Here is a 12,500-nt window from a genome sequence, read left to right as displayed (position 1 = left end):
CAGTTCTATTGTGCTTCTTTTGGACCGTGTGGGGACAGAGGACGGTTCAACACACAGCCTTGTGTGTGTGAGTGAGAGAGAGAGAGTGGCTTTTAAATATCATTCACACAATATTCATACTTTTATTATTTTCTTGTAAATTTGTTGAAAAATTTTGACCAAGATAAAGTGAGCAGGACATTAGTGTACAAATAAATCAATAACTACTGGAGAATGGACCCTGAACCGTTAGCTACCTAGCTTTCTAATGTCACCAAGTATGCTAGCTAGCTACCTAGCTTTCTATTGCCACCATGTACGCTAGTTAGCTAGCTAGCTTTCTAATGTCACCAAGTATGCTAGTTAGCTACCTAGCTTTCTATTGCCACCATGTACGCTAGTTAGCTACCTAGCTTTCGATTGCCACCATGTCTGCTAGTTAGCTAGCTAGCTTTCTATTGCCACCATATATGCTAGTTAGCTAGCTTTCTATTGCCACCCTGTATGCTAGTTAGCTAGCTTTCTATTGCCACCATGTAGTGGCACATGACGTTGAAATGTACCTTCTTCGCGTTGTAACGTTACAACTCCACCTCTCGTTTTAGTCGCAGTGAGTCTGCAACTCTGTCGAAATTTATACAGAAGTACCGGTATAAATAAAAATGGCCGCCACTCTGACCGACCTGCTCGTGTTCTACTTCTATGATTGAAATGAAGACCAACAGTCCAAAGTCTAAAAATATTCAGTTTACGAAAGATGTAAAAACAAGAGAAAAGCAGCTTCACACTTGAGAAATGTTTTTTCCACTTTTATGTTCATTTATTTTTACAAATCTTATCGGCACCAACTTAATGCAGACCAACTTGTATCGTTGCACCAGAACTCGGCCTCCACCGGTGTTCCTCTCGTCTGGGAAGTCGCGTCCGGACTCGCTCTCCTCTGTCGCGACATCGAGTGAGACTCTGCGTCTGCAACGCAAGCAAAGCACACACGGCGTTCAGATCCACCCGGTAAACATCCGCGTGCTTCGTACAGCCGCAGGAACTCACGTCCATTGTGTGGTATACCGCTTTCAAACTGCCATACGTTATGAATTTTTCATATACCGTCATACTGGTGCAAAACACAACAGTTTGTGACACAAACAATTTGTAACACTAATACTTGTACATTTATAAAATTACACCGCCGAACTGCATGCTGGGTAGACTCCTCCGGTTCGTCTCTTCCCGTGTTTTCCCCCCTACATTCTGAACAACGACGGTCTTGTCGGCGTCAATGAATGAATGCGTTTACTCGGGGAAAAAAAAAAAATACCGTGAAACCTCCAGAATCTTACAAAATACCGTGATATGAATCCTTGGCCATACCGTCCAGCCCGAGCAGGAACTCACGTCCATCGTGCGGTCGCTGTGTTTGAGGTCAGGATCTGATCTGGATCCCGCTCAGCTCTGCCTCCGGCTTCCAGAACGTCTTAAGAAACAGTCATACCATTTGAGTCTTAAAATGTGGTTTTAAAAGGCCTTCCTCTGAAGAAGATCTACTTAAAGGATAGTTCAGTGCCAGCAGTGAGGTTCTGGTCAGTGTGGATTCTTTACAGTACCACAAGTGCATATATATGTATATATTATTCCGCGTGGTGCTTCTGCTGATGGATCCTCAGGTTCTGCTTGCCGGCGAACCTCTTCCCGCAGTGCTGGCAGCCGAAGGGCCGCTCTCCGGTGTGCACGCTCTGGTGCGTTTTCAGGTGTCCCGACTGCGTGAAGCGCTTGCCGCACTGCGCGCAGCTGTACGGCCGCTCGCCCGTGTGCACACGCAGGTGCGTCTCCAGGCTGCGGGACGACGTGAAGCTCTTCCCGCAGTAGCTGCAGACGAAGCAGCGCCTGCCGGTGTCCACGCAGAGCCGGCTCAGCGGGTCCGGCCGGGATCCGCTGGGCACGGCGGTCGGGTCCGGCGCCGTGCCCGGAAGGCCCCGGCCGGTCCACAAGGAGAACAGTTCCGGGTCCCCGTCGTAGGGGAGCGAGCCGATCGCGGTCGCGCCCCGCTGCAGCTCCGAGGCGGGGCTGGACCCGGGCCCGAACAGGAAGGGCCTCCGAGTCTTCGACTCCTCCGAGTCCGAAGAGCGGCTCCAGGCGGCGCCCGGAGAACCCGGCGAGCCGAGGGTCCCCCGGCGCTCCGCCGGCACGTCGTCGCCGTTCGGATCCCACAGCCTCATGGCGGCCGCCGCTGACCGGACCATCATCCCAGAGGGCCCTTCTTCACCGTCATCCGTGTCGGACAGCTGCATCTCCGTTCCTTCAGACACACAAAATAATCTAGTTTAAAGCAGCTTCCACCAGAGACGGCGCCGGATCGAAGAATGAGGACGGCTTCCTCCCTGTGATTGCTTTTTTTAAATCGTCGCTTGGGAGTTTGGAACTGAATTCAGCGTTAACGAACTCCAACGCCGTTTCTCACCGTCCTCGTTGAGCAGCAGCTCGTCCTCGTGGTGGTCTGGGTGGTCCTCGTGCTCAGGGTGCTCGTGGTGGTCAGGGTGCTCGTAGTCCTCGTTGTTCTCCTCTTTCGCCATCTCCTCCTTGATCAAAACTACATCCTGGTCCTTCGGCTCCTCTGCAGCTGCTGCAGAAGAATCCTGAAAGGAGAACGGAAAGGAACCGTCAACTGGGTTCTACTTTGGGTTACAGCTAAATTAACTCTTCATTTTCCACCAAAATGTCACTTCCAGAATGACACTCGTGCACCAAACTCCACCGGAGAGCGACCCGCCAGCTACAGGCAGCAGGGGTGATGCATTTCAACAAGAGGAACAATATAATTGTGTCTCTTTGTAGTCATTTTGTGTCTCTTTGTAGTCATTTTGTGCGTCTTTGTGGTTGTTTTGTGTCTCTTTGTGGTCGTTTTGTGTCTCTTTGTGGTCGTTTTGCTGCTTTTGCTAATTGTTGTGAGCGGTTTTGCATCTCTTTGTCACTGCGTCTCTTTGTAGTCTTTTGTGTCTCTTTGTGTTCACTTCGAGTCTCTTCCTCGTTGTTCGAGTGACATTTTGTCGCCGTTGGCCTGACACTCTGGGCCCCTGAGCCCGGTAGTCCCATTCAGTAACCCTTCCATGGCCAGAGAGAATGTGACTATCATTGTTCAGGCACAGAGGAAATGTTTGGGGGAAACCAACCTCTTCGATGTCGGGGGTCAGCTCGGTCGTGGCCTCCATCCCGGGGACTCTGCCACTTCTTTTGAGATATCCTCTCTGCTCGGCTGGTAAGCCGTGCTCTGGGTGGGAAACACACATCAACACTGGTTTCTTGTCGGCCCATCGGGTTGGTTTCTGTGGTCTCAGTGGGAGGTATGAGGCAGACTGCTGTGTAAAAATACCCCAAAGAGACTGAAATGTCCACAAACAGTACAAATGCAAAGAGACCACAAAGACACAAAACCCCCAAATTACACACATCCACTACAAAGAGACACAAAACAACCACAGAGAGACACAAAATGACTACAAAGTGTAATTTTGTGTCTTTTCATGAGTTTGTTGTACTTACTGTATAAGACAAAAACATGGTTTTCTTATGATACAGTGAGAAAGAAGAAGTAAGAAGTAAGAAAACCACCTGTCTGTGAATACTAATGTGTAGCTCATTTATAGGAGCTTACTTTCTGTGCCAAAAAAGAAGAAGGTGGGAAACATCAGGAACTTTGTTAAATAAAGTAACAATTTAAAAATGGTTTAACTTTTCTGTAACGTCACGTGATCTCAATCACGTGTCTCGGTGCATTTTCGGAATATTGAAGATCAAGTCTTCCATTCCGCGCACATCCACGTGGAGGAAAGCGTGTCTGTCGATATAAAACAGCTTTATATCTGAACTCACCGGGAGAGAAACGCACGCAGCCGCCGCCGCCGCCGGGCGCCGCCGGAAGCCTCGCCGCGCTGCGGGCCGCCACCACGGCCTCCATCAGCTGCAGCTGCCGCCGCAGCGCCTGGTTCTCCCGGTGGCTGCGGCCGACCTCCAGCCGCAGCACGGCGCAGCTGCCGGCCACCAGCTCGCAGATCTCCGCCACGGCGGCTCGGGTCAGCGCCTCCATGACGGACGTCAACTGCGCGTGCAAGGCCTCGCAGCCGGACGTCATGTTTGCGCGTGAATTAAATCAACATGAGAAGAAGAAGACGAAGAAGAAGAAGAAAAACGCCTGGTGCGTTCAAAGAGGGTGGGAGAGAATATCGTCCTCCCTTGAAGCGGGGTGTGAGGTACCGGATAATCCTTGTTGTTTGTTGTTGTCTCCTCCTCTAAAAGGGGTTTCACGGAACAATTTCCGCAATGCCACTTTCAAAATAAAAGCTTGCAGAGGAGAATCACGGGGGTGCCTTGTAAACACTAAATTCAATTTCAAGTTTTTTTTTAATGATTTTGTGAATATAAACTTCTGTTATGAGGTTTGTGAATTTGTTATAGTATTCTATTACATTTGTCGTATATATTGTACATTTGTTATATTCTTTAAATGCTGCAGGATTAATACAGTAACTCTCTATCTATCTAATATATCCTGTAGTGGTTCCACAATGACCACACACAACGCATGCTATTTACTAGATACTTCATCTATTTCAGTTTGTCGAACTCAAATATATATATTTGTAATAAAAGTTGAACTAATTTGTAGTTCTAGGATTTACCACGGTACGGGAACGCGGCACCAGGTCCGCTTCTAGGCAACAACAGACAACAGAGGAGATCATGGTCTACAGTAAGAAAACTGCTTCTGTTCACCACTGCAGTGTTTAAATTACACGTTTTACTTCGTATTCATGAGTATTGTTATAGTTTATAAAGTAAATACTTATTCAACTGTTACATAATGTCAGTAATTTGATAGTTAGCTAACTTTTGATGGATATCAACGTTGGTAAATGAGCCTTTAAAAAGTCTTTTAGATGGAACAAAACATGGATCAAGTAGCCTTAAATTAAAATGATCTTAGAAGAAGACGAATAACAGTTGGGTGACATAGTTGTAAGACATCCAGATGGAAAGAGACACACTTTATCGTTGTGTAGTTGTTGTGGGTCTCCTGTAGTGGCTCTGTTTCTCTCAACAGTCACGTGTATGCTGCTTTGTGTTGTTTTTATGTCTCTCTCATTTTGTGTCTCTGTGGAAGTTGTATGTGTCTCTCTGTAGTTGTTTTGTGTCTTTGTGAACCTGTTGTGTCTCTTTGTAGTCGTTTTGTGTCTTTGTGGTACTGTTGTGTCTCTTTGTAGTCATTTTGTAGAACTGTTGTGTCTCTTTGTAGTCGTTTTGTGTCTTTGTGAACCTGTTGTGTCTCTTTGTAGAACTGCTGTGTCTCTTTATAGTTGTTTTGTGTCTTTGTGTAACTGTTGTATCTCTTTGTAGTCGTTTTGTGTCTTTGTAGAACTGTTGTGTCAAGAGCTGCCAACTTTTCAAAAAACCTTGGAGTGAGATTTTGTCGGGGGTGACCAATTTTTGCCGCGCACGCAGCCACACACATTGGTGGCTCAAATATCAGGAAATTTGAATTAATTTGGCGTTGTAAGATACCTTAGTCCAGAGGTGGGCAATTAATTTTCCCATGAGAAATTTGGACCGTTGTGGAGGGCCAAACCAATTCTGAACTAATTCAATTAACTCAATATTAATGTTATTACTTTATTAAAAAACTGTAAATTATATGGTTTTGAGCTGCTACTGGTAAGAATACATGTTACAATAAGGCTATGAAAATAAGTAAAAAAATGTAATGTAATTTTTTAAGATTTTTTTTAAACCTTACCTTAAATATGTATGTTAAAGACCAGCAATGTATTAACTTTAAACAAAAGCAATAAGTGCTTTTGATGTTTTCCAGTTCAGTTGTTCTTACTCGGGGAGAAAAGTCCAGTCTGTGTTGCTTGAACAAGAGCATGAAGTCTGGTTGAATGAGGTGGAGATGAAGGACAGCTGACAGGTATCAGAGAGAGAGGATCTGATCTGTTGAACTTCATCACTAGAATGTTTGTTCTCATGTAGGTAGATCCAAAGAGAACCAACATCTTCTGAGCCTCCTCATGTGAGGAAAGTTCTCCTCTTTGAGAGAAGAGTAAAGATCCAGAAGTGATCCTGACTTAAAGTGCTCTGCATAGTGGATCAGACCGCAGGTCAGCACCCGTTGCTCGCTGAGGACAGAAACTGCAGAACAGTACGCTTTCACTTCAGTCTCCAAGTCATCAACACTGCCCGTCATCAGGTCTGCCTTAGTCTCTGCTCCTCCTGAGTTTCTCCCGCGGTTGTGTCTGTTTGAAAGTCTTCTTCTGTTGCTAACTTCGGGACTCTTTGGGGTAAATAGGATGTCTATGCAGCGAATAGGTTTACAGATGCGCTCCTTAGCGCCATCTATCGTCGGGGAGTTTGAAAAGGAACGAACACGCCTCGGCCCAAAATCAGAAAAAAAATTTGCCGTGAGAAATTGGTCGTGAGTGCGTGTGGAAACATGCAATAGTGTGTGTCACACGGCGAAACCGTGAGAATTGGTAGCGCTGTGGGTCTCTTTGTTGTCGTTTTGTGTCTTTGTGTAACTGTTGTGTCTCTTTCTAGTCGTTTTGTGTCTTTCTGTGGTAGTTTGCGTCTATGATTGTAGTCATTTAGCATCTTTATGGTACTGTACTCTGGGTGATTAAACACCTCCAGAAGTAGTGACAACATTAATCTAATCATCATGCATCATGTTGTCCTTGTTGTTGTTGTTGTTGTTTTCTAACGTTGTTGTCCCATTTCGTCCGTCCAGTCACGGAGGACATGGTCCGCCGGCGGGCCGAGCACAATGAGTGTGAGATCTTTTCGCTGGAGGAAGTGTCTCTGCACCAGCAGGACATCGAGAGGATCGAACACGTGGACCGCTGGTGCCGCGACCTGAAGATCCTCTACCTGCAGAGCAACCTCATCTCCCGGATCGGTGAGGACTGCTACGAGCTATGAGCTATGAGCTACAAGCTACGATCTAAGAGCTGAGCTATGAGCTACGAGCCACGAGCTAAGAGCTATGAGCTATAAGTTATGAGCTACGAGCTACGATCTAAGAGCTATGAGCTACGAGCTACGAGCTACGAGCTATGACCTATGATCATAACTTTATGTTTAATATCCTCTACATGCAAGCTATGAGCTACGAGCTACTAGCTATGAGCTACGAGTTATGCGCTAAGAGCTATGAGCTAAAAGCTGAGAGCTATGAGCTACGAGCTACAAGCTACGAGCTACGAGCTATGATCATAACTTTATGTTTAATATCCTCTACATGCAAGCTATGAGCTATGAGCTACGAGCTACTAGCTATGAACTATGAGTTGCGAGCTAGGAGCTAAGAGCTATGAGCTAAGAGCTATGAGCTATGAGCTACGAGCTATGCACTATGAGCTACGAGCTACTAGCTATGAGCTACGAGTTATGAGCTAAGAGCTAAAAGCTAAGAGCTAAGAGCTATGAGCTATGAGCTATGAGCTACAAGCTATGAACTACAAGCTACAAATATATTATATATGTAATATATATTATATATGTAATATATTATTAATATGTAGTTATTAATTGTAATTAACAATTACGTCATATGTATTTTTTAAATGTATTTTATATATATATACAGATACACATATAATTGCAATCAATTCGGTCAAAAGTAAAAAGACACCGCCGAAGTTCAAAGTCAAAGTTAAATTAAAACCTTAAGTTATGAATCTTAACCTTTCCCTCAGTCAAACTGAAGTAACGTTACTGTGAATAAATAATAAACGAATAAAGATTGCTCGTTAGATCCTCAAAACTGAATTATATCTCATGTTTAACCGCTACGGAGAAATCGGAGCCAGCGGATCATTTCTCAGGAGCTACGAGCTATGATCATAACTTTATGTTTAGACCCGCTCTCATATTAGCTATTAGATATGAGCTACGAGCTATGAGCTATGATCATAACCTTATGTTTAGGCCCGCCCTCATACAGAGCTATGAGCTATAAACTATGAGCTACGAGCTACGAGCTATGATCATAACTTTATGTTTAACTTCCTCTTTGTGCTTCTAGAGAACGTTGGCCGCCTGAAGAAGCTGCAGTATTTGAATCTGGCCTTGAACAACATTGAAGTCATTGAAAACCTTGAAGGTCAATGTGTGTGTCTGTGTGTGTGTCTGTGTGTGTGTGTGTGTGTGTGTGTCCATATCTTTGGATTCTTGAATTAATAAATGTTGAACACAGCAGCTACATGTCACTGAGTCTGAAGCGTAGAAGGTTTATCACGGTTTATAAATTCAATGAATGAGCCAGGTTATCAAACTGTGTGTGTGTGTGTGTGTGTGTGTGTGTGTGTGTGTGTGTGTGTGTGTGTCTCCAGGCTGTGAGAGCCTCCAGAAGCTGGACCTGACGGTGAACTTTGTGGGTCTTGTGAGCAGCGTGTTGTCGCTGCAGAACAACACGCTGCTCACTGAGCTCTTCCTGGTGGGGAACCCCTGTGCCCAGTTTGATGACTACAGGCAGTACGTGGTGGCGGCTCTGCCTCAGCTGCAGGTAACTTAACCCAGGTTTAAACCTGTAACTTAAAACTGCAGGTAACCTAACCAGGTGTAAACCTCCAATTTAAACCTGCAGGTAACTTAATCCAGGTTTAAACAACGCGCTCTCAAAGAGGGAATCACGAGAACCAGGATGATTAGTTTTATTTCAAGGTGGATCACATTTTATGAACTTTGGACATCATGTTGATCAGTAATAAACACACTGAGACTGAGACTAAGACTAAGACTAAAGATAAACCAGTGTGGATCGTCTCCTCAGTGGCTGGACGGGACGGAGATCAGCCGGTCAGAGAGGCTGCGGGCCGCTCAGGGGCTGGAGGAGGTGAGGAGACGAGTGAGGGAGCAGGAGAAGGAGCACCTGAGGAGGAGAGCCACGGAGAAGGAGGCGAGGATGGAGAAAGGAGACGAGGAGAGGAAGCCAGGCTGCGGAGGGTGAGTACGAGTCCTTTCAGGCCGTGTTTTATCACGAGCAAGGGGGTCAAAGGTCAAGGTGCGATGTGGTGAAAGTAAAAAGAAGCTCATATCTCACTCCATCTTTTTATTGTCCATTTACTTTATGGAAGTGCACAAAAAAACTTGAACTAACTAACTATGAGTTATTACTATGAGAAAAATACATAATTGCAAGGACTATATTTGAGATGGTGCTTTGGGAAAGTGAACACATTTTAGCAAGAAATAAGAACGTTAGAAGAAAAAGGAAATGTTGTCGTCTCCGTCGGTGGAAACAAAATGTTGAGGTAATTCCGTCACACTTAGAGATCAGTGGAAAAGAGAAAGTTACGTAGAAATACAAAAAGAATCAAAAGAGTTTTTCTGGTACATTTCTAAAACTCAAATCAAAGATTATTGTGTCGTTGAGCTGGAAAAACAAGTAAAAACTTCCTTAAGGATCCAAGGACACAGGATGGAGGGAAGTAGACATGTTCGTGTCATTTTAGTATTTATTTATTTATGAAGGAGTCAAAATGAACCACACCGACCTGATGAAGGTGAGTTTACTCACCGCCGGGTCTCCGTCTCTGCAGCCCAGCGTCTGTGGAGACCCAGGAGAACCAGGAGGACCAGGAGAACCAGGAGGAGGATGAAGAGCGGCGAGAGGAGGATGAAGAGCGGCGGGAAGAGGAGTTCTGGAACACGCCGTGTGCGTTCACCCCCGAGTCTCGCCTGGAGGCTCACCGCCACCTGCAGGAGAAGAAGAAGGGGAAGGAGAAGTAAGTGTGTGTGTGTGTGTGTGTGTGCGTGTGTGTGTGTGTGTGTGTGTGTCCGTCCGTGTGTGTGTGTGTGTGTCTGTCTGTGTGTGTGTGTCTGTGTGTGTGTGTGTGTTCTTAATGAAAGACAGAACTCCTCAGCTTCAACCAGCTAGACTTCTCAAAGGCTGAAGTGGGCTTTGTAGCTCCGCCCCCTCTCGACCACTGGGGGGGCGCTACAACCCCAGTCAATCGTAAACCTCTGAGGCAGCCTCCCGTGAGATTTAAAAAAAAATCTATTTAAAATTAGCATCCATTAAAAAATACTTAAAAAATTGTTATTTAATAAATATTCAAAAAAACATAAGTGTAAATTCATAAACTGAATTTGAGATTAAGTAGGTTATTTAATAATCCTAAAAACCCAGAGTTTCCCCGATATCAGGATGGTTTGACCCAACCTGGCACACGCCACCTGTCGCTACCCGTCTATCACTGCCGCCTTTAAACTCAAACAATGGAGTCGTGGTTGAAACGTAGCAGCTATGCTGCTGAAAACATGCAGAGACAAGTGCAGGGCTCTCAAGTGTCACGCATTGTGCGTGACTGTCACTCATTTCGGTCTTAAGTCCCGCCCTCCCGCCACAGATCGTATTTCTCACGCTGAAAAAAAACTCTAGGCTATTTAATGATTTAATGTGCCGCAGCGCACAAACATGACCTGGTCGCGCTGCCCTCACCATGGAGGAATCAAGCACGTCTCCCCCGAATCCCCTGGAGTTCTGCCGCGAGGTGCCACTCATCAGCCAATCAAAAAAAAGAAATGGGCTACACGAATAGCCAATCAGAAAAACGTATCTGTTGTATCTGGGTAAAATGTAATCCAGCAACCAATGAAAATGAAGCTAATAAGAAGGCCAAACTAGTGCCGGCAAAATCCCGTCAGTTTTCAGACGACTATGTTTTAATGGGATTTATGGCCACGAGTTGCAACCCAACCAAGCCTTTGTGTTTCTTCTGTGGGGAGAGGCTAGCTAACAGCAGCATGAAGCCAGCGCATCTTGAGCGGCATCTCAAGACAAAACATGCAAATTACGCTGGTAAGCCACCTGAGTTTAGCCTCCACGACATCATCCAAAGCCCTGGAGGCCTCTTATGCGGTATCTTTGCTCATAGCTAAAGCCAAGAAACCATTCACTATAGCCGAAGACCTGCTGCTTCCAGCCGCTGTTGTGCAGGCTGAGACCATGCTAGACAAAAACGCAGCGGAGAAGCTAAAGCCTGTGCCTTTGTCAAATGACTCTGTGGGGAAAATTAGCGACTCTTTTTCACTCCAGCTGGATGAATCCACAGATGTCAGTGGAAATGCACAACTTGTTGCTCCTGTGAGATACATCGATACTGACGACATTTATAAGCACATTCTATTCTGCAAAACGTTGGAGGGAAAAACAACGGGAGAGGACTCGTAACGCGCATTCAAAAAGAAAACCCTGACGTGACGTGGACTCACTGTGTCATACACAGGGAAGCATTGGCCTGCAAGAAAATGAGCCCTGTGTTGCGACAGCATCAAAGCCTCTGTGAACACATGGGAGCTGAACACACAACACTGCTGCTGCACACAGAGGTGCGCTGGCTCTCTCGAGGGAGAATACTCAACCGGCTGTTGGAATTACGCTTTGAAGTCAAGTCGGTCATAGTGGGACATTTGACCAACTTGATTCAAGATTTTCATTCCTACTTTCCTGACTTGGAGGATAAATCTGCACATCTGGATTGGGTGAGGAACCCATTTCTGTTGCCTGAAGCAAACGGAAGCAAGCCACCTGTCACTTATCAGGAACAACTCCTGGAAGTGTCGTCTGACCGTGGCCTCCAGATGAAGTTTGCCACATCCACACTCACACAGTTTTGGGTGTGTGTGAAGAACCATCCCGGGCCCGCATGCCGTCCAAGCATAAAATCCGGGTGATGTGGTGTTGCCGTGTTTATCGTCTCCCTGCACCCGGCTGTCAGGACGCTGCTGACTTGATGCATGCAGTCGTGCGGTCACTGGATTGTCAGACAGATGAATTTTCCTGCTCCCGAGATGGATTCTGCGATAAGGTCAGCCAGGAGGCTGCTGCTGTTCACACCGGACGAGCAGCAGATACAACCTGCAGTCTGCAACGGCTGAACCGGAAAAAAACCACAGAAGAACCTTTTGAGGTCGAGATAAGTGACGGATGATAAATGGGTGCAGTTAATGGATGTGCATGGGCGGAGATGTGACGGGAGATAACATGTGGTATGTTGTTGAATGTTTAAACCAGGAGGCAACCTCCAGTTCTGAAGAATGAAGCCAAAGCTGCATTCTTTGTCCTGACCACCAGGGGGCGACTCCTCTGGTTGTATAGAAGTCTATGCTTCATGTGTTAAAGCTGCATTCTCTTTATTGACCACCAGGGGGCGACTCCTCTGGTTGTATAGAAGTCTATGCTTCATGTGTTAAAGCTGCATTCTCTCTACTGACCACCAGGGGGCGACTCCTCTGGTTGTATAGAAGTCTATGCTTCATGTGTTAAAGCTGCATTCTCTTTATTGACCACCAGGGGGTGACTCCTTTATCTGTATAGAAGTCTATGCTTCATGTGTTAAAGCTGCATTCTCTCTACTGACCACCAGGGGGCGACTCCTCTGGTTGTATAGAAGTCTATGCTTCATGTGTTAAAGCTGCATTCTCTTTATTGACCACCAGGGGGCGACTCCTCTGGTTGTATAGAAGTCTAT

General features: G+C 45.9%; 2 protein-coding genes across 2 annotated transcripts in view; one reads left to right on the top strand and one right to left on the bottom strand.

Annotated features, from left to right (window-relative positions):
• Positions 1-1,888: 1,888 nt before the first annotated feature.
• On the bottom strand, positions 1,889-4,105 carry LOC306732789 (uncharacterized protein; the record flags this gene model as incomplete). The annotated part of the gene is made up of 5 exons (XM_079213952.1): positions 1,889-1,911; positions 1,958-2,275; positions 2,438-2,612; positions 3,147-3,244; positions 3,847-4,105. The coding sequence occupies 5 exons, from the start codon at positions 4,103-4,105 to the stop codon at positions 1,889-1,891; spliced, it is 873 nt and encodes a 290-aa protein (XP_079070078.1).
• Positions 4,106-6,405: 2,300 nt separating this feature from the next.
• dnaaf11 (dynein axonemal assembly factor 11) overlaps positions 6,406-12,500 on the top strand; it is a 13,865-nt gene continuing 7,770 nt past the window's right edge. Inside the window, exons 1-6 of the mRNA XM_079215764.1 lie at positions 6,406-6,508; positions 6,755-6,922; positions 8,051-8,128; positions 8,358-8,530; positions 8,798-8,970; positions 9,567-9,752. Coding sequence (XP_079071890.1) covers positions 6,766-6,922; positions 8,051-8,128; positions 8,358-8,530; positions 8,798-8,970; positions 9,567-9,752 — 767 coding nt within the window. The 5' untranslated portion in view covers positions 6,406-6,508; positions 6,755-6,765. The remainder of the gene's footprint in view (positions 6,509-6,754; positions 6,923-8,050; positions 8,129-8,357; positions 8,531-8,797; positions 8,971-9,566; positions 9,753-12,500) is intronic.

The sequence above is a fragment of the Taurulus bubalis genome (assembly GCF_910589615.1).
Source record: "Taurulus bubalis genome assembly, chromosome: 1".
NCBI lineage: Eukaryota > Metazoa > Chordata > Actinopteri > Perciformes > Cottidae > Taurulus > Taurulus bubalis.
This window is presented reverse-complemented; position numbering and strand designations above follow the sequence as displayed.